The following is a 24,614-nucleotide window of genomic DNA, read 5'->3' as shown; positions in this document are numbered from 1 at the left end:
TTTTAGAAGCAGCCCAGGCATCACCTCTTCCGTAAAGCCTCCGTTGATTTGTCAGGGCAGAGTGAGAGGCCTCCTTTTCTAGGTTGTAGAATTCCATCTGTCAAATTGTCTTGATAATTTTTGCTTCCCTGCTTCTCCCCTACTTCTCTCTCCTTAGCAGCAAGAGTTTTCATGCTATCGTCATGAGGGTTTTTTGTTTTCAGTCTCTCTTGCTCATTTTTGTACTGCCCTCTTTAGTCTTGCCCTCCTACCTCTCCTTCTCGCCTCCCACCTCAGTCTTCTTCTCACTTAGGGGCTGGGAAGCCCACATTCTGTCTCCAACTCCGGAGAAGCCATAAGGTATGCCTTAAGGGAGGGGGGTGTAGAATGGTTGTTCTTTTATATGAAGCTAAAAATATTCTTCAGACTGTGATGAGAACAACTGTAAACAAGACAGATGTCCACAGTGGTATGGCTTTGCCTTTTTTTTTTAAGCTGAGATGACTTTCAAGCATCTCAGTGGGCTGACTGATTGTTTACCAAAGTGGACAGACCTCCTTGAGCAACATTCCTGAGACAAAGCTGAAGCTTGAACCCATTGAGTGCTTGCTTGTTCCTAAGTGACGTTAACTGACTATTTAACTGAAAGCAAACAGAAGGCACTCCAGGACCCACGACTGGGGAAAGTAGAAGAACAAGATGACTCAGGGTGGGAATCCCCTATCCCACTTAATGGACTGGACCAGAAAGGGGCCCTCAGTGCTAGACAAGCAAGCCCTGGGCACAGTTTTAATTCATTTCAGTTTAAGTCTTTTCAATCCAATACAATATAATTCAGCGCATTCATTCATTCAACCATGTATTAACATTCAGTGCAGGAGTCAGACATGGACTGAGTAGAGCTGACATTTACTGAGCACTTACTACATACCAGAGTCCCTGGGTGGGGCAAACAGTTAATACGCTCAGCTGCTAACCGAAAGGTTGGCTGTTCAAGCCCACCCGGAGGTGCCTCAGAAGAAAGGCCTGGTGATCTAATAAATCAGCCACTTAAAATGTTATGGAGCACAGTTCTATTCTGACACACATGGGGTTGCCATGAGCAGGAGTCAATTCCATGGTGACTGGTCTACTATGTACCAGACACTGTTCTAAATGCTTTGCATTGAATCCTCACAACAACCCCATGAGCTAGGTAGTGTTATGATCTCTGTTTTTCAGATGAGGAAACTAGGCACACGGAAGTGAAATAATCTGCCCACGGTCACTCAGCTAACACTAGCACAGCAGATTTAAATTTAGGCAATCTGCTTTAGTTTCCAAGGACTTAACCATTAGGCTTTACCGTGGGGCCGACTCACCTGTTCAAGGCAGTATAACCAGTAAGGGTAGAAGTCACTATTCCAACCCTGTCGACTGGCTCCAGGTCTTGTGCTCTTCACCCCTACTGTTCGCTGCTCTAAGTGTAAAATGCCCTCAGACTCTTTGTATGGAAATACACAGGAGTGCTCACAACCAGGGAGGGGAGGGCGGGGGGAGATGGTGGGGTCAGGGGAGGCTTCTGGAGGGAGATGACTGCCCAACTGGGCCTTGGAGGCTTAGTAGGAGTTAAAAAAAACCTGACTTAACCAGGTGAAAAAAGAAAGCCCTCCAGAGGGAGAGCACAGCAAAAGCCATTGTTGTCAGGACTGTGTGTGTGTGTGTGTGTGTGTGTGTGTGTGTTTGGCAGGAGTTAAGTCATCGGTCCATTTTGTGAAGGTGAGTTTAATTAAAACTAGGTAACTTAATCTGTCAGTCCACCTTATCTAATCCAATAAATTACTCAAACCAGCCATTTCTAAAAAGGGATTTTTAAGACTATCAGGTAAATCTAAACGTAGAGTGAGTATTATATGATATACAAGAATTGTTATTAATTTTGTGTGGGGTCCTAAAGGACCTATCTGTTAGAGAGCGATCTGAAATGGCATGATGTCTGGGATTTGCTTTATGCCAGAAAATCCCAGAAAAAAGGGGAGAAGGATAATAAAAACAAGATTGGCCCCAGGTTATGGTCGTCAGAGCTGGGAGAAGGCTATGAGATTTCACCATGCTATTCTTTCTGCTTTTGTGTGTGTTTGAAATTTTCTATATTAATGAGTTGAAAAAATTAACTGCCATTAGTTGCAATATGATGAATATGGAGAAGAACCTGTCAGCCACTTCCTGGTGGCCCTGCACTCCCTCAGGACACTTTCCAAAGCTAGGAGACTCGAGGCTGTCTGGTAACTTGAGCAAGTGGGAGAAGGCTCCAGGGTCAGTCTGAATATTGACACTTGCAGAGTTGCAAACTTCACCAAACACCTTTATAAGCAGAATAGCCTAGATCAGTGATTCTCAAAGTGTGGTCCGCTATGAACAGCCTCAGAATCTCCTGGGAATTTAGTAGAGAATACAGATTCTCGGGCCCCAGTCCAGACCCACTGATTCAGAAACTCTAAGAATGGGGCCCAGCAACCTGTGTTTTAACAAACCCTGCAGGTGGTTCTGATGCAGCTAAAGTTTTAGGACTGCGGGCTAGACTGTCTGATTCAAATGTTGCTTCTTTCTCTTATTAGCAGTGAGACCTTGGGCAAATTACTCTACTTCTCTCTGTCCCAGTTTCAACCTCCGTGAGATGATAATAGTACTTATTTCATAAATGATTGAAATGATTTAAAAGAATTAACATATAAATCCTGATAAGGAATAATAGCCTTTATTACTATTTAGCTCTAATTTCTTATTTATTTATTTTAGGTAAAAATAAATAAAACTAGACTTGGGCTAATACTTTCTTCCAGAACCCCCTGTGGATTGTCATAAGCATCTTCTGAGATGTGTTCCCTCTCTGATGACCACTGGTCTGGCTGACCTGCAATCAGGCCAAACAGGCAGGGGCAGTGGAGGAGAAGCAAGAAGACAGTTCAAGAAATATTTAGGAGCTCAAATTAGCTGTACTTGGTGAAAAAGAAGGAGAAATTGAGGACAGCTTGTGTGATTTGGTAGATGAGGTGGCTATTGCTGAAATGGGAGACACAAGAGAAGGGGCAGGTTGGTCGGGGGGCGGTAAGTGAACAATGATATATACATTCATTCTGGGCTTGAGGTTGAGGTACCTGTGAAATGCTTAGTGGAAGCCGGGTGTTTCAGTTATCTATTGCTGCATAACGAGCCACCCCAAAACTTAGTGGCTTAAAACAGCAACCATTTAATTTGCTTATGATCACGATTCTGTGGTTCAGTAACTTGGGCTGGGCTCGGCTAGGCGGTTCTTCTGTTGGTTTCACCTAGGCCCCTCATACATCTGCAGCTGGAGATTCATTGGGGATGGAATGGTCTTAGATGCCTCATTCACATGTTTGGCAGTTGGTGCTGGTTGGCAGCTAGCCCATGGGATTCCATCAGGCTAGCCCAGACTTCTTCACATGGCATCAGAAAAGTCCCCAGCATTAAGAGAAGGCAAGGCCCAATGTGCAGGGTCTTGTCAAGCCTCTGCTTGTACCATGTTAACTAATGTCCCAAAGAAAATCACAAGGCCAAACCCAGGTGGGAAGGGGTCTATACCAGAAGGCATGATTCACTGGGGGCCATTACTGTAAAAATTTACCACACAGAACCTGCCCTAGGACTGCTAAATTGGGGAACCACCTGGGCCCTGTGGCTATTGCTGAGATGGGAGACACAAGAGAACGGGCAGGTTGAGGGGGGAGGGTAAGTGAACAATGATACATATATTCATTCTGGGCTTGGGGTTGAGATGCCTGTGAAATGCTTAGGGGAAACAGGGTGTTTCAGTTATCTATTGCTGTAGATACCACCCAGTGCCCCTTTACTCCTCAGAGGCAGGGAGAAGGGCAATTAAAGGCAAGAGGGGCTTTCCCAGTGACATGTAAATGCCCCCAACCCTGGCACCTTCCACATTTCAACCTTGAGGGGGTCTCTTTGGAAAGTCTCTTATTCTCTTCCCAGGCTGCTGTGTGAGTGGAGGGTAAGAGTTGGAAGCTGTGGAGACAGTGAGGCAGAGTGGGGCTCAATACATGACTCCAGCCTGGGGCTGCAGAATTCTTATTAGTCCCTGGTGAGAAGGTCAAGCCCAGAGCCTGAGAACCAGAAGCTGTTGGTGTTGAGGTATCTGCAGGCCAGAGAGAAGGGCAGTGGTGAGTGGGAGCACAGAGCCATAATCACATGGCATCCAAGCTGGAGGAAGCAGCTGTCCATGTGGATGGACTCAGAAGGCTGGCACTAAAATTATACAAATGGACTGTTTACAAGTAGACGGCCCAGAGAGGGAATGGTCCTGCCTAAGGTCACACAGCTAATAAGGGCAGGCACGGGATAATAGTTACTAACACTCACTGTGCCCCGACACTGGCCTAGTGAGCTCAGTACTCACAGCCATCCTCCAAGCACGTGCCATTGCTTCTTCCCATTCTACCAATTAGGAATTTGGGACACAGAGGTGGAGCCAGACTCTGAACCCTGACCATCTACCTCAGATGCCCCCACTCTTAACCATTACACTGTATGTGCTATATGGAGCAGTAGGATGCTGTAGTGGTTAAACCCATAAGGTCAGGGTTCAAATCTTCCCAGCACCATAAACTAGCTGTGTGACCTGGGCTAATTATGGCACCTCCCTGTGCCTCCCTCTCCCTTGTGTAAAGTGAGAATAATAAATAGTATCTTCTGTATGAGAGGAAACCCTGGTGGCATAGTGGTTAAGAGTTCGCCTGCTAGCCAGACGGTCGGCAGTTCGAATCCACCAGGCGCTCCTTGGAAACCCTATGGGGCAGCTCTATTCTGTCCTATAGGGTTGCTATGAGCTGCAGTCGACTCAATGGCACGAGAGTTTTTTTTTTACCATATGAGGTTGTTGTTGGTTAACGCTGTAAGGCGCTTAGCACAGTGCCTGGGATGCAGAAAGTAACATATGGGAAGGACTGCCATTACAATGGTGGTTAATTATTGCCTCATTTCATACTGGTGGACTCTAAGGTTAGACTTTTTGTCTCCAAGTCATGGGCCTTCACAAACTTCTCTTGAAGGCCTTAGACAGTAAAACTCTCAGTAGCACACCCATTCCTTATCATCCCGAACACCTTATAGCCCACTAGCTTATCAGACGTGGGGTGCAGAGCAGACTCCAAGAGGTGGAGGCTGACACTAATGGGACACCCTGATCTGGGAACCAGCCCTGAAGTAGGGGCCAGGTAGTGAGATGCGGAGGGGTGGCTGTGGGCCTAGAATGCCAGAAGACTGAGAGAAGAAATGAGAGGAAGAGGATACAGGGGTGAGGCAAAAGGTCCTGAAATCGAATGTTATTTTTTAACCAGTTTGTGAGTAGTGGGCTCTGTCAACAGCTTCTAGTTAACTGATGCTCTAATTTCATCCTGCTGGCCGAAGCATGGCTCTTCCCTTGGGGACAGTTAGAACCTCCAGGATGGAGGCCTCAAGCTCTTGTACCTGGAAGCAGGGTGGCTGCTGTGCCTGATGAAGCCTTTGCCCTTGATTCTCTGACTTCTGGATCCTCAGGGCCCACTTCTGCCCTATCCTGGTGCCCTCCTCTCCCTGCCTTCTCACTAATTCCCTCCGCAGAATATGCCAGGGCTATAAGGGCCTTAGAGTATCAAGTGCAACTCCCAGGTGTTACGGATGGGGAAACTGAGGCCCAGAGAGGGCTAAGGACTTGCCTAAGGTCCCTCAGAGAGAACAAGAGTGAGAGACAGCCCGGCCTGTCAGTAAAGCCCTGTACCAGGAGTTCAGAGCTTGGCTCTGCCGCTGACATGCTGTGTGGCCTTAAGGAAGTCACTGGTTCTCTCTGATTCCCTTCAGTAAAATTGGAGGAAAGTGAAGGGTACCATCAAGGGGCCTCCCTATACATGAACTCTTCAGTAAGTCTAGACCCTATGTGGATAGTGTGGCTACAAAATGGCAGACATGTTTTATTCAACAGCACAGTGTTTAATAAAAGATTGAATATGAATATCTAAAGCACTTGGTGGGGGGTGCAGTCTGCAATTAGCCACAGGCCTCATCACTCCCAAATAGACGTTGACCCTTCACATACATAGTTTCCTGCTTCACTCCTGAAGGAATTTGAGCCATCCCAAGAGAAACTCTTATACAAATGTGCCCTGTCCACCTATCCCCAACCCCATTCTTAAAAGAATGCAAGCAGGAGACCAAAACATTCTCTGTACCCCCCTTCTCCCCTTCTCCATGTAAGCGGAGAGGGTGCAAGTAGTTGATCTCCTTAAGCCCACTCCTTAAATCCCTAGGCTCACAGAGGTCTCAGGGGCCTTCTACATCCTAGAGCAACTGTCAGATTGATTTGGTAACATCAACACCCACCCAAACCCTGTGTGCCAGGCTTTAGGGATGCCTATTTTTTAATGAAAGTGAATTGAAATGGACTCTGAGATCTAAGGAGGTTTCTGAGACTTTGGAGAATTCCAGTAAAGAGAGCTTCCTCATCTTTATCAGAACCAGGACTGGAGGCCAGTGGCAAGTGAGTTCTCGCCGCTGTGATTGCCATCATGGCAATGATGATGAATAGCTACCATTTACTGAGCGTTCTCCAGGTGCCAGGCACTGTACCAAGCATGTGAACAAACTATTATTTCCTTCAGCTCTCACACACCCTTCGAGGTGGGTATAATTGTCCTTATTTAGCCAATGGGAAAAGTAAGCAACCTACAAGGCCACACAGCTATGAGGATGAAACATAGGAATTGCCATTGTTATAGGTCAAAACGGTCAAGTGTTGACAATTTAATATGGTTCAACCTAATGAGAAATGATAGAGCTGGGATCAAAACAGAACTGTCTGCCGGCGCTCAGGGGACACTGAGCTTCTGGTAAGGGTGATGGAAAAATTCGGGAATGGTTAATGATGACGGTTAAACATGATAAACATATATAATATCACTGAACTGTACCTGTGAAGATGGTTGAAACGGCAAATATTTTGTTGCCTACATATTTACCACAATGAAGAAAAAAAAAAAAAGAGATGCATTCTAACAAAAATTTAACTCTTATATGAATACATAAAATAAATATCTACCAAATTTTCGTATAAAAAATAACTGTCTGAACTAAAGCCCATGATTTTTTCTTTTTTAACATGCTTTTCTGCATGCTGATTATAGAAAATGTAAGCACTGAAAATATAAAGAAAGTAAAAAACCTCCCAAACCCAGGGACAATATCCACTGAAGGGAAAAAAAAAGAAGACTTAAAGACCTTTCCCCAGGCATTTATACATGTGCGAAAATAGCTGGTGTTTATTTACTATTCTGAGCAATTACATGCATTACACCATTTGATTCTGGCAAGCCTCTAAGAGACTTATTTTTCCTATTTAACAGACAAGAAAACTAAGAGGGGCAGATAGCACGGTGGGTAAAGGCACAGCCTCCAGAACAGACTGTCTAGGTTTAAATCACGGTTTTACTAGCCTGGGGCAAGTTACTTAACTTCTCTGCACCTCGGTTTTCATGCCTGTAAAATGGTGATACTAACAGCACCACCTCAAAGGGTTGTTGTGAGAACTAAAAGAGATAGTCTGTATAAAACCATTAAAACCGTGCTGGCACATGGTAAACACTTAACAAATGTAGGCTGTTACTAAAAAGCTCACAGAGGTTGAATAACTAGATCAAGACCACACATATAGAAAGTGTCAGAACCCTGATTTAAATCCAGGCCTGTCTAGTTCTCAACCCCATTTTTTAAAACTGGAATTAATTCAGTCAAAACCTCCACCCTTTTCCTTGCTGGGCCCTCCCTGCACAAGGTAAGCCTCTTACCGTGCTTCCACTCACCTGCCGCAGCAGCCCCTGCTCAGATTCTGAAGCCAGGAAATGTAAGGGCCACCCAAAGGGCCCTGTGCTTTCTACTGGCCCACCTGGTCCCTCACAGCAAGTGGCAAAGGGAGAGAGCCATTTTCTATGAAGATACTTTGGTTCTTGCCCGTAGAGGCTATGGGCCTGCCTCTGCTCCCTCCTCCCTGTGTGGCCTGTGCCAAGTCACTTGGCTTCTCTGGTTTTATTTTCTCATGTGTATGATTTTTTATGATTGGGGAGTTGAACCTGATCAATAATAACAACCATACTTACTTTTACTAAGTGTCAGTTATGTGCCAAGCACTGGTCCCAATTCTTTGTCAGGTGCTGTCTAGTCAATTCTGACTCATAGTGACCCCATGTGACAAAATAGAACTGCCCCATAGGGTTTTCCAGGCCGTAATCTTGAGTCAGAAGCAACCTAAGGGCAGTGGGTTTGTTTTTTGTTTTTTTAATCTGCATGAGAGCAGGTTGCCAGGTCTTTCTACCCTGGAGCCTCTGGGTGGGTTCTTACCACCAACCTTCGGTTAATATTCGAGCACTTAATCATTACGCCACCAGGGCTCTTTTACCCTAGATGACGTCACTACATTTAAAAATAAGAACAATTGCTACATTTACTGAGCACTCACTGTGGGCCAGACCTTGCCTTAATTCATTAACCAGCATTAGCTCGTTTCATCTTTACCTCAACCCTGTGAAACCAAAAAAACCAAACCCATTGCCATCGAGTCCATTCCGACTCATAGTGACCCTACAGGACAGAAGAGAACTGTCCCATAGAGTTTCCAAGGAGCGCTAGTGGATTCGAACTGCAGACCTTTCGGTTAGCAGCCATAGCTCTTAACCACTACACCAAGGTTTCCTCAACCTTGCAGGTATGCGTATATTATCACCTTCATTATTCAGATGAGGAAACTGAGGCTCAAAGAGGTGAAGTCACTTGACCAAGGACATGTAAAAACTCTAATTTCACATAACCTTCCATCCTGTCTGTTTCCTCCTCCTCCTCCTCCTTCTCGACTTCTCCCTGTGCAGTCTTCCAGGATGTTACCGTCATGGCGGCCCTTGGCTTGGGCTTCCTTGCCTCGTCTTTTCCCAAACACAGCTGGAGCAGTATAGCCTTCGACCTCTTCATTCTGGCTGTTGGGGTGCAATGGGCAGTCCTGCTGAACGGCTTCCTGAAGGATGATTACAACGGTGAGATAGTCATCGAACTGTCCAGGTAACCAGATGGCAGCTTTTGGGTTCTTGAGGATGTGAGGCCTGAGAGGGTGGGTTCTAGAAGAGTTGGGATGTCCCCCTCTCCTTCTAGCACCAATGCCATACATTATTTGGGACTTACTTATACTAAAAAAGTATTTGTTGTTGATCTGAAATTCAAATTTGACTGGGCATCCTGTATTTTATCTGGCAACCCTACTTCTGTGGCCTCACTGGGGGCCCAACCTACAGCCCTCCCTGAATTCTTCCTTTCTTTTTTATCAATTATGATTTCGTAAAGTTACACAATCAATACAGGTTCATGGAAAAATCAAGAGAGCAAGATTAGATAAAAAGAAATAGAAATGTCACACCCAGAGAGAGAGTCTCTTGAAAAGAAGAAATATCCATTCCTTTACTTTCTTTAAATTCACTCTGATCCATTTATATGCATTTATACTAACTCCTGGTGCTAGAAGTCAGAATAGTGGTCACCTGGGGAAGGGGGTAGTTATTGACGAGAAAGGTACGCAAAGGAACCTTATGGGATACAGTAAATATTCTCTATCTTAACCTAGCAGTGGTTACACCAAACACAAACCCATTGCCTTGGAGTCCGTTCCGACTCATAGTGACCCTATAGGACAGAGTGGAACTGCCCCATAGAGTTTCCAAGGAGCACCCAGTGGATTCAAACTGCTGACCTTTGGGTTAGCAGCCAAACTCTTAACCACTATGGCACCAGGGCTTCTGGAGGGATATGTATAAAAATCCATCAAGTTGCACTTTTTTTAAAAGGCACCAGCACTTAAAAGAAAAAACCAAAACCACACCCATTGCCATCGAGTCAATTCTGACTCATAGCGACGCTATAGGACAGAGTAGAACTGCCCCATAGAGTTTCCAAGGAGCGCCTGGTAGATTCGAACTGCCGACCTTTTGGTTAGCAGCTATAGCTCTTAACCACTACACCACCAGGGTTGCAAAGCTCAGTAAAACTTTTCCTTAAAAATTGTTTTCTTGGTTTTATCCAACTCTGAATCTCTGAATCTGCTCAGATGATAGTAAATCCCATCTTTGGCATTTTAGGGACCCTGTCCCTTCTCAAGGTCACCCCACGCTCTCCTCTGAGACCCTGCCAACCTCTGGGCCCTGCTGCTGAACGTCTCTCCATGAGCCAGGCACTTTACAAACATATACCCAGGTAGGGGCATAACCTGGTAAACAGATAAGAAACGGAGGCTCAGAGACAGTAAGGCACTTACCTAGGGTCACCCAGCTAAGTGTTGGAAATGGCTTCTGAGCTTTTACCTACCCTGCAGCCTTCCCTGCCCACTCCAGGGTTGTGATGCTAAACACATTCTAGCCAGTTTCCCTAAGTCCCTGAAAATAAACACTCCACATTTTTTCTTTCTAAAGATTTCAGGGCTATACCCAGGGGGACGGGATAACTTGAGTAACCCCGAGGAAGTGACAAAGAGCATCAGCTCTGGGGGAATTCTGACCATGGTGATAGCCTAGCTGGGCATTCCTGCCACCCTGGCTCAGAAGGAAGGTCACATAAGCCTTCAACCTCCTGCTGAAGAACCAGAAGACTTAGTCGTCTCAATAAACCAAACCAAAGGACTTGTTGAGTCACTTCAGACTCATGGAGACCCCACGTGTGTCAGAGTGGAACTCCGCTCCCTAGGGTTTTCAGTGGCTGTGACCTTCCAGAACTAGATCATCAGGCCTTTCTTCTGAGGCACCTCTGCATGGGTTCAAACTGTCAACCTTTTGGTTAGCAGTTGAGCATTTCACCATTCACAATACCCAGAGACTCCAGTAGTCTTAACAAGCAAGGGTGTCTCAAGCTGCTTCCCATCTGACTGTCCCCTCCTGAAGTCCCCACCTGTTTGCTCTTAATTCAACACGACCAAAAAAGGGCCTTTCGAGCCCAAGTCAGCTCCCCTGACCCTGTCTCTGACCACTGGGATCCTCCCGGCTGTGACTCCCTCTGGGACTGGCTTCATAGACTGAACAATGGGCTCCTTCCTGACTGGGTTCCTGCCAGGGTGGGGTTGATGGGCGGTGTCCAGGCCTGCCTCCGGGGACAGGGCCACACCACTCCTGTGCCGCCTGACTTGGCACTGAATTGGTTCTGCCTTGAGTCAGGGACAGTCAGTTCCTTCAGGGCAGGGCCCTGTCTTATTCATCTTTGTCCTCCTTTGTTTTTAATGACTTAGTAAATGGTTCTTGGAACAAAAAGGAGAATAAAAGGAACCACTCAATGGTGTGATTTTTTTTTTTAAACGCTGTATTTTGAAAGGTCCAAGAGGGCTCCCTTCAGAAGATAATAGCAGTAACCAACCTTCTTATTGTTCTTTATGTAGACTAACTCATTTCACCCTCACAACAGCTCCATAGATGTTGTCTCCTCCTTGTAGACAAGGACATTGAGGCACAGAGTGGCTAAGTAATTTGCCCAAGGACACGCATCCAAGAAGCAGCTGAGTCAGGATTCTAGCCCAGGCAGTCTGGCCCTGAGACTGCACTCCTAACCACCGTGGTTCACTGTCTCAACATCTCCCCTCCTGGCCCCTGAGGTCTCAAATGCCACCACTGGCACACGCCCTTTCCAATGGTACCTTTTCAAGTAAATGAGTGCTCACTGGACAGGCGTAACACTTCGAGCCATGATGAAGCATTGAGTGGCCCCTTGCTCTAAATAATTCCTGGTCCTTGTAAGACCCCTTCAGCTGTCCTTCGCCCTCCTCTGTCCTTCCCTCTGAAGTCCCTGAGCTCTGAGCAGGACATTTGCTTCGGTAGCAAACACTGGGGAGTCTTCAGCTCTGGATCCAGGTCAACTGGGCTTGAGCTTCCTGTTTGCCATCAACTAGCTGTGTGGCCATTGCCATGAAAGCAATCCCTTCTAGTCTCAATGCGCTCTTCTGTAAAACAGGGGTACTGAAAGGAACCCCTGGCACTGTTTTACAGAGGGTCCCTTAGAGGGTTAACATTTAAATAAGCGATGTAGGTGCAAGCCTGTTATACATGATGCTCAATAAATCCCCATTGTTGTAGTGGTGGTTGAAGAATCCTCATTTTCCCAGGGGGAGTAGGGGGCCTCAGAGGAAGGTGCCCCAGGGGAGAGTGGGTTGGTTTAATCACCATGGATTGTCCGATTCTGTGCCACCTCCCCCAGGAAGCCCCCCGACCATGAGTCCAGTCCACATCACTCTCTCCCTCCAGCGAACCCCCCTAGCAAGCTGCTATCATTCATGGATACCCTTAGCTGACAGGCTTGTGGCGTGTCAGCCTTGTCTCTCCAGCTGGATCATAAGCACCTTGAAGATGAAATTGTTTTCTCCTCCTGATCCCCTGGGCTGAATATGCTCATTTGTCAGGGAAGGAAGGACTCAGTAATACCAGTCCCAGTTGTCATCGAGTTAATTCCAACTTATGATGACCCCATGTGTTGTAGAGTAGAATTGCAATACATAGGGTTTTCATAGTTGTGACCTTTCAGAAGCAGATTGCCAGGCCTTTCTTCTGAGATGTCTCTGAGTGGGTTCAAACTGCCAACCTTTCAGTTAGGAGCTAAGTGCTTAACTATTTGAACCACCCAGGAAGTATTTAGGTAATAGTAGTAGTAATACCAGTGTTTATTCATAAATAGTTCATGAGTTAGTTCTTTGTGCCAGTCATGATGCTAGATATACATGTACCAATGTTTCTTCTAATTTCCACACCACCGCCATGAGATAAGTACTATTATAAGTATTATGGTCATACTTATTTTACAGATGGAGAAACAGGTTCAGGGAGGTTATATAAATAGCTACTCACGTGGAAAAAGCTCAGCCTCCTTCCACCACCGTGGATAGGGAGAGGAGACACAATGGCCACAGATGAGGCTGGCAGGGACTAAATGGTGGGTAGGCCAGCAGGTGAAGAGCGCCCTCTATTGAGCACCTGTGAGTGATGACAGCAAAAGAGAAGAATCCGTGGCAGAGTCCCCATTGCTAGATCTCAGAGCGGGCTCTGCGTGAACGATCACCTTCCTTAACTCACCCTGACACCTTGTATGAGAAGCTCAGTGAATCTTCAGTGTGAATGTGTTCAGATCAATTACTCAGAGTGTAGCTGCCACCCTGACGGGGAAGGGAACGAAAGAAACTCCAGACTGCAGTATCAGCCCCCACGTGGGTGGAAATCTCCTAATGTGTCCCCAGTGCCTGGAGCAGTGCCATGCACAGAGTAGGGATTCAACAAATGTTTGTTGAATGAACGAATGAGAAGACATCCTTCCTTCTTCGTCACCTTGTCTCTCTCTCTCCACCAGTATTCAGGTGGCCACCATGAGTGCCATGTCTGTGCTGATCTCAGCAAGTGCTGTCCTGGGGAAGACCAACTTGGTGCAGCTGATGATGATGGCACTGGTGGAGGTGACGGCCTTCAGTGTCGTGTATATGACCAGCAAAAAAGTCTTCAGTGTAAGTCATGGCGCCAATGGGGGGGGACCTTAGGAGGAAGGGTGAGGAGGGGGAAAGGAGGGGGCCACCACCTCCATTTTGGGCAGCTTCTGGGATTGTAAAAAAAATTAAAACAGTCCCAAATGAGGTTATAAAATGTAGTCTATGCAAAATGTTTAAACACAGCAAAATGATGCTCTTAACATTCAAGACACGATAATATAGAATTGTGCTATTCACAAGATAATTATGAAATGTATAAAAAGATAATTAACTCCCATGGCCCTAAAGGCATCAGAGCTACCTAGTTGTCTGACCACTGTCTTCTTTCAAGCTAGTCAGTGCGTCAGTAACTGTACATGTGATCTCATTAGGAGAAATTGTCAAGTCTTAAGTTTAGAGCCACTTGTGAGAGTGAAAACCAGTAACTAGCCACTGTCAAGTAGATTCCAATTTATGGAGACCCTATGTGTGTCAGAATAGAACTGTGCTCCATATAGTTTTCTTTTTTTTTTCCTAATATGTTACTGTGTTTTCAGTGAAGGTTTATACATCAGTTTAGGTTCCCATTCAACAATATCAACACAAATTGTTCAGTGACTCCATAGGGTTTTCAGTGGCTAATTTTTTGCATGTGGATCTCTAGGCCTTTCTTCCGAGGTGCTACTGGGTGGACTCAAACTGCCAACCTTTCAGTTAGCAGCCAAGTACATTAATCCTTCCTACTATACAAGGATTCCCTATGAAGGTGAGACTAGGCCAAATGACCTTCCCAGCTCCCCTTCCCTGGCCCTGACACTGAGTGATCACATGGTTGACATCCTCATCTCACAGGGGAGAAAGCTGATCCCCAGAGAGGGAAAGGGATTGCCCAAATCACACAGCAAGGTGATAGAAGAACCCAGGTCAGAGCCCAGAGCCCCAGCATGGTTTAGGAGAAAGAACACTGGACTTGGAGTCAAAGACTGGAATTTGCATCCCAGTTCTACCATAAACCACATGTGAATTTGGGCAATTTAACCTTTAGTATCTTGATCTATAAATTTTTTTTTTTTATCTTGATCTGTGTTTTCATCTTTTAGTGTCTTCATCCGTAATACGAAGATAACGTTACTGCTTTATAGGGGTTTTGGAAAAACTGAATTAATTAAACAAGATGATACCAACAACAACAACATAAAAACCAGTTTTCTCATCAGTTCTAACTCATGGCAACCCTACGTGTTAACAGAGTAGAACTGCTCTCTCTAGGGTTTTCTTGGCTGTACAATCTCTACAGATTCAACAACAGTCTTCGCAGAAGCAGATTACCACGGCTTTCTTCAGCAATGCTGCTGGGTGGGTTCGCAGTACCAACCTTTTGGTTAGTAGTTGAGTGCAAACTGTTTACATTATGCAGGAACCTTAAACAAGATGATAAATGTTTTTAAAAAATGTAAGCCCTCTTTGGTGTCCTGTGATGTGCCATAATAAGGACTTCAGATTTTACTCTGAGAAATCTGAGGAGCACTGGGGAGCTTTGAGCAGAAGAGAGCCATGATCCGTTTTAAGAGATTCTCTCCGGCTGCTGGGTTCAGAATAGACTAAAGCGCACAAGGGTGAAAGCAGGTGGAGACCGGAGAGGAGACTGCTGCAATCATCCAGGCTTGGCAGCCATGAAGGTAGTGGGAAGTGGCTGGATTCTGGCTGCATTTTGAAGGCAGAACTGACAGGAATTGCTGATGGATTGCACATGGGCTATGAAAAAAAGAGGCGTCAAAGATGACTCCAAGGTTTGGCTCCTGAGGAAATGGGTGGATGACTGTGCCGTTTACCAAGATGGGGAGCACCGGCATAGAGTAGATCTGGGAGGAAAAATCCAGAAATCAGATTTGAATGTGGTAGGGTTACGGTTAAGGTCAGGGTTAGAGATAGATGTGTATCAGGCATCCCAGTGGAGACGTTGTATGGGAACCTACAGACAACCCCCTTATTGCCTGCATCCAGGGTGGACTGCTACCTCCACCCTCCCCTTGTTACAGTGCTGCCGGGGGGAAGAGCGGTCCAGGCAGCAGGATAGCCAGTGCAGAGGCCTTGAGGTGGAAGTATACCTGGTAGGTTTGAGAAAGACAGAGGAGGACAGTGTGTCTGGAGTGGAGCAAAGGGAGTAGGAGGTGAATCATGGAGGTTAGGGAAGAGCAGATCACACAGGTCCTGCAGGTCATAGCAAGAAGGCTGACTTTTACTTGGAGTGAGATAGGAGCCACTGGAGGATTCTGAGCGGAGAAGTGACTTGTTCTGACTTACATCATTTTTTTTTTTTAGATTTTCCACCATGAGTCTACATTCTCTTTAATTCCATTCTGGTTGTTCTGTTCCCATTACCCTAGTTTCCTTGCCCCCTTATCTTCTCATCTTTGCCTCACAGTAACTGTGGACCTTTTGGTCTCATACAGATGTTTCCTTAATGGAGAACCATACTCACGGGTGATATTCTTTATTTTGTGTGCCAAATTATTTTGCTAAATTGTTTTACAGTTTTGATTCAATGTTTAAAAAGTATCTCAGGATAGTAGTCTCAGGGAGTCCTCCAGTGTCAACTGGTCCAGTAAGTCTGTACTTTCCCCATTCTATCATGGTCCAACTATTGTGGCCCTGATCAGAATGGTCAGTAGTGGTAGCCGGGCACCATCTAATTATTCTGGTCTCAAGGCAAATGAGGTTGTGGCTCGTGTAGGCTATCAGCCCCGTAAACTAGTTTCTTCTCTGAGACTTTGGTGGTCTGACTTACATTTTAATAGGATCACCCTGGCTGGTGCATGGAGACTAATTGGTAGGGGGCAAGGGTGGAAACAGAGAGGCCAGTTAGGAGGCTTGTGCAATAATTTGGGGTAGTGGTATGGTGGATAAACCAAGGTGGTGTCAATGGGGAGAGGTGGTAGAAATCCTGCCAATTCTGGGAATCTTTGAAGTCACAGGCTACTTTACCAGTAGCTCACTTAGTGCGTTATTAAGAATTACTACATTTGATATTCATAAAGCAAAATTAGCATATATTTGAAATTCGCTGAGGGCTTAGTTCCGTATTACAAGGAATTCTGGCTGCTTCGTGTTGCAAAGTTTATATCCCTTGTGCCCCCGTTCAAATAGTTGGAATTCCACTGAAAAGTAAGAAAGAGTGCTGTGCATGTCCATGTGGCTTTTTGCCCCTACGAAGTGGACCCCTGTCACAAACATTTAGGAGCTCCTGATAAAAGTCAGAGTCCCTGGAAGGTGCAAATAGTTAAGCAGTCAGCTACCAACCAAAAGGTTGGCAGTTTGAACCCACCCAGAGGCACCTCAAGAAAAAGTCCTGGTGATCTACTTCCAAAAAATCACAGCTATTGAAAACCCTACGGAGCGAAGTTCTATTCTGACACGTGGTGTCACCATGAGTTGTAATCAACTCGACGCCAAATGGTTTGATAAATGCCAGCTGGTGACCTCCCTGGAGTAAATCCAGGGCTCTCCATGGAACTCTTCCGAAGGGAGGACGCCTGCTGAGCTGGTTAAGCTCTCAGGCCCCACCCTCTGCGTGACACGAAGAGCTTTCTCTGAGGAACACGAGGGGTTTGCCCGTGGGCAGAGGTGGCTGACCCACATTGCCCCTGTTGGGTTTCTTGCAGCTGGAGGAGTGCACTAGCATGATGTACATCCACGTGTTTGCAGCCTATTTCGGGCTGGCTGTGACCTGGTGCCTGTCAATGTCTACGCCCTCCAAAGAGCAGATGGAAGAAAGGTTGGCAAAGAGCTCCAGTTTGTTCGCCATGTTGGGTAAGGACAAGGTAGGGTGGGTGGTCTTATACCTGGGCTGAACTGAGAGGCCCCAAAAAGGCTCTGCTGAAAAAAATCTCTTCTTTACTCATCTGCCCTGGGTGTCTGAAAGCCCCCATACACTTCCGAGAGTAGTGTTGGTTGAAATCATGCCTTTAGTTAAGCATTTCCTTCTAGGGTCCTCCCTTTATTAATATTCAGTCGAGAGGAGAAACTGGTTATGTTTGAGTTTAAATAAGTTTATCCAATCCTTTTGCCCTCAACTAAAATGAGGGGATTGGACAAGTAAAGAAAGCAGGTCCCAGAGTGGATAGAGGAACGGGGGTGGGAGAAGGAAGAGAATAGGTGTAATGTTGCATTTTGAAAAACTGCTGCGAAAATGATGAACTTAAGCTGCTAGGAGTTGTTGGTGTTAGGTGCCGTTGAGTCAGTTCCAACTCATAGCGACCCCATGCACAACAGAACGAAATGCTGCCCGGTCCTGCGCCATCCTTACAATCGTTGTTATGCTTGAGCTCATTGTTGCAGCCACCGTGTCAATCCACCTCGTTGAGGGTCTTCCGCTTCTCTGCTGACCCTGTACTCTGCCAAGCATGATGTCATTCTCCAGGGACTGATCCCTCTTGACAACATGTCCAAAGTATGTAAGACGCAGTCTCGCCATCTTTGCCTCTAAGGAGCATTCTGGCCGCACTTCTTCCAATACAGATTTGTTCGTTCTTTTGGCAGTCCATGGTATGTATATTCAATATTCTTCGCCAACACCACAATTTAAAAGCGTCAACTCTTCTTCAGTCTTCCTTATTCATTGTCCAGCTTTCACATGCATATGATGTGACTGAAAATACCATGGCTTGGATCAGGCGCTTCTTAGTCTTCAGGGTGACCATCTTTGCTCTTCAACACTTTGAAGAGGTCCTTTGCAGCAGATTTGCCCAATGCAATGTGTCTTTTGATTTCTTGACTGCTGCTTCCATGGCTGTTGTTTGTAGATCCAGGTAAAATTAAATCCTTGACAACTTCAATCTTTTCTCATTTATCATGATGATGTTCATTGGTCCAGTTGTGAGGATTTTTGTTTTCTTTATGTTGAGGTGTAATCCATACTGAAGGCTGTGGTCTTTGATCTTTATTAGTAAGTACTTCAAGTCCTCTTTACTTTCAGCAAGCAAGGTTGTGTCATCTGTGTAACGCAGGTTGTTAATGAGTCTTCCTCCAATCCTGTTGCCCTGTTCTTCATATAGTCCAGCTTCTTGTATTATTTGTTCAGCATACAGATTAAATAGGTGTGGTGAAAGAATACAACCCTGCCGCACACCTTTCCTGACTTTAAACCAATCAGTGTCCCCTTGTTCTGTCCAAATAACTGCCTCTTGATCTATGTAAAGGTTCCTCAAGAGCACAATTAAGTGTTCTGGAATTCCCATTCTTCGCAGTGTTATCCATAGTTTGTTATGATCCACACAGTCGAATGCCTTTGCATAGTCAATAAAACACAGGTAAACATCCTTCTGGTGTTCTCTGCTTTCAGCCAGGATCCATCTGACATCAGCAATGATATCCCTGGTTCCACATCGTCTTCTGAAACTGGCCTGAATTTCTGGTAGTTCCCTGTCGATATACTGCTGCAGCTGTTTCTGAATGATCTTCAGCAGAATTTTACTTGCCTGTGATATTAATGATATTGTTCTATAATTTCCACATTCGGTTGGATCACCTTTCTTGGGAATAGGCATAAATATGGATCTCTTCCAGTCAGTTGGCCAGGAAGCCGTCTTCCATATTTCTTGGCATAGACGAGTGAGCACCTCTGGCGCTGCATCTGTTTGTTGAAACATCTCAACTGATATTCCATCAATTCCTGGAGCCTTGTTTTTCACCAGTGCCTTCAGAGCAGCTTGGACTTCTTCCCTCAGTACCATCGGTGCCTGATCATATGCCACCTCTTGAAGTGGTTGAATATTGACTAATTCTTTTTGGTATAATGACTCTGTATTCCTTCCATCTTCTTTTGATGCTTCCTGCATCATTTAGTATTTTCCCTCCCCATGGAATCCTTCACTATTGCAACTTGAGGCTTCAATTTTTTCTTCAGTTCTTTCAGCTTGAGAAACGGCGAGCGTGTTCTTCCCTTTTGGTTTTCCATCTCTAGCTCTTTGCACATGTCATTATAATACTTTGTCTTCTTGAGAGGCCCTTTGAAATCTTCTGTTCAGTTCTTTTACTTCATCAACTCTTCCCTTTGCTTTAGCTTCTCGACGCTCAAGAGCAAATTTCAGAGTCTCCTCTGACATCCACCTTGGTCTTTTCTTTCTTTCCTGTCTTTTCAGTGACCTCTTGCTTTCTTCATGGATGGATGATGTCCTTGATGTCATTCCACAACTCGTCTGGTCTTCGGTCACTAGTGTTCAATGCATCAAATCTATTCTTCAGATGGTCTCTAAATTCAGGTGGGATATATTCAAGGTCATATTTTGGCTCTCGTGGACTTGCTCTGATTTTCTTCAGTTTCAGCTTGAACTTGCATATGAGCAATTGATGGTCTATTCCACAGTCGGCCCCTGGCCTTGTTCTGACTGATGATATTGAGCTTTTCCATTGTCTCTTTCCACAGACGTAGTCAATTTGATTTCTGTGTGTTCCATCTGGCGAGGTCCATGTATATAGTCGCCGTTTATGTTCGTGAAAGAAGGTATTTGCAATGAAGAAGTCGTTGGTCTTGCAAAATTCTATCATTCGATCTCTGGCATTGTTTCTATCACCAAGGCCGTATTTTCCAAGTACTGATCCTTCTTCTTTGTTTCCAACTTTCACATTCCAATCGCCAGTAATTATCAATGCATCTTGACTGCATGTTCGATCAATTTCAGACTGCCGCAGCTGATAAAAATCTTCTATTTCTTCATCTTTGGCCCTGGTGGTTGGTGCATAAATTTGAATAATAGTCGTATTAACTGGTCTTCCTTGTAGTCATATGGATATTATCCTATCACAGACAGCGTTGTACTTCAGGATAGATCTTGAAACGTTCTTTTTGACGATGAATGCAACACCATTCCTCTTTGAGTTGTCATTCCCAGCATAGTAGACTATATGATTGTCCGATTCAAAATGGCCAATACCAGTCCATTTCAGCTCACTAATGCCTAGGAGAGGCTTAGAGAAAATCAAGCAGTGAGCTTGATAGCAGGTGAGTGAATATCAGGCCACAGGGCCAAATTAAAGCAGTCCATTGATTATTTTAAATAAGCATTTGGCCATCACAGACCAATGTCAGGAGGCCTAAGATTTGCTGATTTCAGCTCCCTGAGACTTAATTTCCTTGCCTGTAAAAAATGCCAGCTACTTCCTACCACCTGGAGAATTCAGAGAGGAGATGCAACTTGCCCAAAGTCACATAGCTAGAAAGTGATGAGTTAGCCTGCCCCAGAGGCTCAGCGTCTGAAGCCCCCAGAGACTCAGAACTTCAGAGCAGGAGTGTTGATTCTGGCCAGTGACCCTCAGTGACCCTCTCTGACCCCCAGGCACTCTCTTCCTATGGATTTTCTGGCCAAGGTTCAACTCCACTCTGCTGTACAGTCCAGATGAAAGGAAGAACGCTGTGTTCAACACCTACTATGCTCTTGCAGTCAGTACTGTCACAGCCATCTCGGTGTCGGCGTCAGCTCACCCTCAAGGGAAGATCAACATGGTGAGGAGAGGGGAGGGAAGGCAGCCTTGGGCCCTCCAGGCCTGACACGGATACTCATCCCCTACACCCCCCCGACCCCCGCCTGTCCTCAATGCGAGCCCCATGGGTTGGGAAAGTGCTTGCCCAGCATCTGCAGTGCCCACAGTATCATGGAGCATCAGGTCAAGAGCTTTGGGCTATCAAAATGGGCACTGGAACTTGGGAGACTCTGACGTGATCAAAGACTCTCTGGGGAGTGATTAAGTCATGAGCTTTGAGAGCAAACAGATCCAAGTCCGAACCCTGTGGTTTCCAGTTACTAAAAAACAAGAATAGAATTCGTCTCCTCCATTCACCCAAGAAATTTCAACAATGGAATTATCAGATTCAGTCAGAAGTAATCTGTTACACTAGCCACATGACCTGAGTCAAGCGCTTAAACTTTTTGAGCCTCAACTGCCTCATCTGTAAAGTGGGAATTAAGAGAAAATGCATGCCAAGTGCTCAATTTAAAGTGAGTGCTAGGCAAACATTAGCTGCTGTTATTAAGATAGCTGGGGGACTGTGTGTGAGATGGGTGGGAAGAGAAGAGTGAGAAGTGAGAGCTGAAGGCAAAACAAGTTCCCATGGTAATTTGGGAATGGGGTCAGCCGGCCAGAGGTGGTAGGGAAAAGTCTAGACCGACAGGGGGCCTGGCGTGGACAGAATGTGGCCGCAGATGACAGGTTAACAGCATATGCCCAGCCCTGAGGGGAGGTTGGCATCCCCACAGGTGACCTCCTTCGTAACAGTGAACCTAAGAGCAGGCAAGGTGGGGACATCCAGGGAGGCAGGTGAAGGCATCAGACCAGGGAAGTTCAGCAGCTGGTTGTTGTTTGCTGCTGTCAAGCTGGCTCTAATTCATGGTGGCCTTACAAAGAACAAAATGTCCAGTCCTGCACCATTCTCACAACTGTTGCTATGTTTGAGCAACAATTGTTGCAGCAATTGTGTCAGTCCATCTCACTGAGGGTCCCCCTCTTCCCTACAGCTGGTCCCAGAGCCCAAAGTTGTAACACATGGTTAGAATTGGGGGTGGGGGCAGGATAAAAGCAAGGCAAGGCCCAGTTCTAGGAGAATGAAGAACATGACAGAGATGTGATCCAGGAACAAGGTGAAGCTATTGGAACTGGGTCCAGTCATATGGAGTGGTGTAGGCACCCAGCAGCCAATAATAATAATGAAAAAGAATAATGGTTTATGATTACTGGGCATTTTTTGATCCTCAGTGCCAGGCGCTGTGCTAGGAGCCATACATGTGGTAATTCATTTAATCCTTACAATAACCCTATCGAGTAGGTACAATCACAACGTCATTTTTCTGGTGGGAAAATTGAGGCATTGAGAGTTTAAGCGCCCAAGAACACATCACTAATAGGTGTGAGGGGTGCAAGGATGCTGAGTCACCTGCACTTTCAAGCTGATTCCTAATGCTTCCCAGTCCGGTAAATTCTCCCTGAACCTGAGGGACGGGGGTGTGAGATAAGCCCATTGATGAAGGTCACAAGTCCCAACCAAGAGGAGAGGATGGTCTCAGGATCAGTGAAGCAAGGAGGACATTACAGCTCTGCCTTGCTATCAGCTTGCTGTGTACTTTGGGCAAGATGTTATCCACTCTATGCTTCACTTCCTTCACCCACAAGCTATTTCTTTGCAGGCTCATATCCACAATGCTGTGCTGGCGGGAGGCGTGGCTATGGGTGCCTCGTGTCATCTGATCTCTTCTCCTTGGCCTGCCATGGTGCTGGGCCTTCTGGCTGGGCTGATCTCCATCGGGGGAGCCAAGTGCCTGCCGGTAAGAAACTGGGCAACTCACATCCTCTGCTTTGATTTAGACCAGCAAGACCCCTGGGACCATGATGGGCTGTCATGTGGTGCTATGGGCTACATTGGGCGGGCATTGGCACCTTCTCCATCCCTCCATCCCATCCATCACATGTGTTTTAACACTTATTCTGCTTTCTAAGCTATGGTTTAGTGAGGGAAATAAACACAACACAGTGGGGTAACTGCTACAGGAGCACATCTAAACTAGCTTGGAGCAGGAAATGCCCCCCACAGCAGAGGATGTCTTGGCTGAGTGTTGGCAAGTAAGTAGTATTAGCCAGGTAAAGAAGTGGGAAAATATACTCCAGGGGGAAGGAACAGCATGGACAAAGACTCATCAGCGAGAAGGGCATGGGGCCCCATGGGAAACAGAAAGAAGTTCTTGTGGCTTACGCATAGGGTTCTGGGGTAGCATGGCAGAGCCAAAGCCTCAAGAGACGGGATGGTTGGATTATATCTCTTGGGCCAGCTGACAGGTCTGGATTTTTATTCTGAAAACAATGAGGTTTCTAAGAGGGAACCAGCAGGATCAAATTTGTGTTTGTATTGACACCTGTTGGCCTACAGCCATCTGGAGGCTAAGTGGTAAGGTGGAAGGAACACTGAACTGGGAGTCTGGAATTGTGGTCAGATTCTTCTGACTTTTATTCCAACCAGTGATGTTGCCTTTGGGATGGCACTTAAGGTTGGGCTAGACCAGTGGGTCTCAGCCAGGGGTAGTTTGGCAATGTCTGGAGATATTTTGGATTGACACATCTTGGGGGTGGGAGGCAGGGAATATGCTAGTGGCATTTACAGGTAGAGTCCAGGGGTGCTGCTGAACATCCTACAATGCACAGGACATTACAACAAAGGATTATCAGTCCAAAATGTTAAAACTGTCTGGGCTAGACCCTTGCTACTCAAAGTATGATCTGTGAACTAGCAATATTGGCCTAACCTGGGACCTCGTTAGGAATGCAGACTCTCAGACCACACCCAAGACCCACTAAATCCAACTCTGCCTTTTAACAAGATCTCAGGTGATGTGAGTGCACATTTAAGACTGAGAAGTGCTTCTTTAGGTGAGCCTTAGTGCCCATCCCCCTTTGGTGGCCCTGGATGCCAAGGATCTGTAAAAATGGTGGGTAAGGATTATCAGCTCATCTGCAGACCTACTTATGATGCTGTTTGTCCCCAGATGCGTTTTCACCGTATGCTGATGGTTCACTACACCTTCGGCCTGCCGGGTCTTCTTGGAGAATTCGCCTACATTATTGTGAAGGTGTATCAGCTCTCCTCGACCACGAATTCTCTGTGAGTCACTTGACTCACCCCCTTAATACCCCATCCAACTCAGGAAGAAATGTGCCAGAGCCCTTACCTGGGGTGCATGCATTCAGGGCCACACACCCAGTAGGCCCTCAACAAATAATTATTGGCCTATTAATTCAGAAATTCTTGCCAGTTCCTACCATGTATAGAGTCATCACCTCCTCAGGCCACTTCCTTCCAAAGGGGCAAGCTTAGGTGAGGGCAAAGACAGGCAGTCCTGAGGCCCCCAAAATGCAGACAGAGGGGGTCAATCAGGCCTGAGATAGTTGAGTCAATTTTTCAACTGATGGAGGTTTGAGTCATGGTTAAGAGTGTGCTGTGGAGTGTCGGACTGGTCTTGAAACCTGGTTCTCCACTTACTAGCGGGGCAAGCTAATTAACCTGTCTCAGCCTCTGTTTCCCGTTTGTAAGTGAAGTTAGCAATAGTACCCCTTCTATGGGAGGAGTCATTCATTAATGTTTTATTGA

The 24,614-nt window shown here is 45.9% G+C and overlaps 1 protein-coding gene across 1 annotated transcript in view; it reads left to right on the top strand.

Moving 5' to 3' along the window:
* LOC100669207 (RH-like protein IC) overlaps positions 1-24,614 on the top strand; it is a 50,549-nt gene that overhangs the window by 1,603 nt on the left and 24,332 nt on the right. The window contains exons 2-7 of the mRNA XM_023554378.2: positions 8,886-9,072; positions 13,375-13,525; positions 17,149-17,296; positions 20,821-20,987; positions 22,663-22,800; positions 24,013-24,128. Coding sequence (XP_023410146.1) covers positions 8,886-9,072; positions 13,375-13,525; positions 17,149-17,296; positions 20,821-20,987; positions 22,663-22,800; positions 24,013-24,128 — 907 coding nt within the window. The remainder of the gene's footprint in view (positions 1-8,885; positions 9,073-13,374; positions 13,526-17,148; positions 17,297-20,820; positions 20,988-22,662; positions 22,801-24,012; positions 24,129-24,614) is intronic.

Source organism: Loxodonta africana, chromosome 3 (genome assembly GCF_030014295.1).
Source record: "Loxodonta africana isolate mLoxAfr1 chromosome 3, mLoxAfr1.hap2, whole genome shotgun sequence".
Taxonomy (NCBI): Eukaryota; Metazoa; Chordata; class Mammalia; order Proboscidea; family Elephantidae; genus Loxodonta; species Loxodonta africana.
The sequence above is the reverse complement of the archived record's forward strand: the minus strand, read 5'-3'. Positions and strand labels throughout refer to the sequence as shown.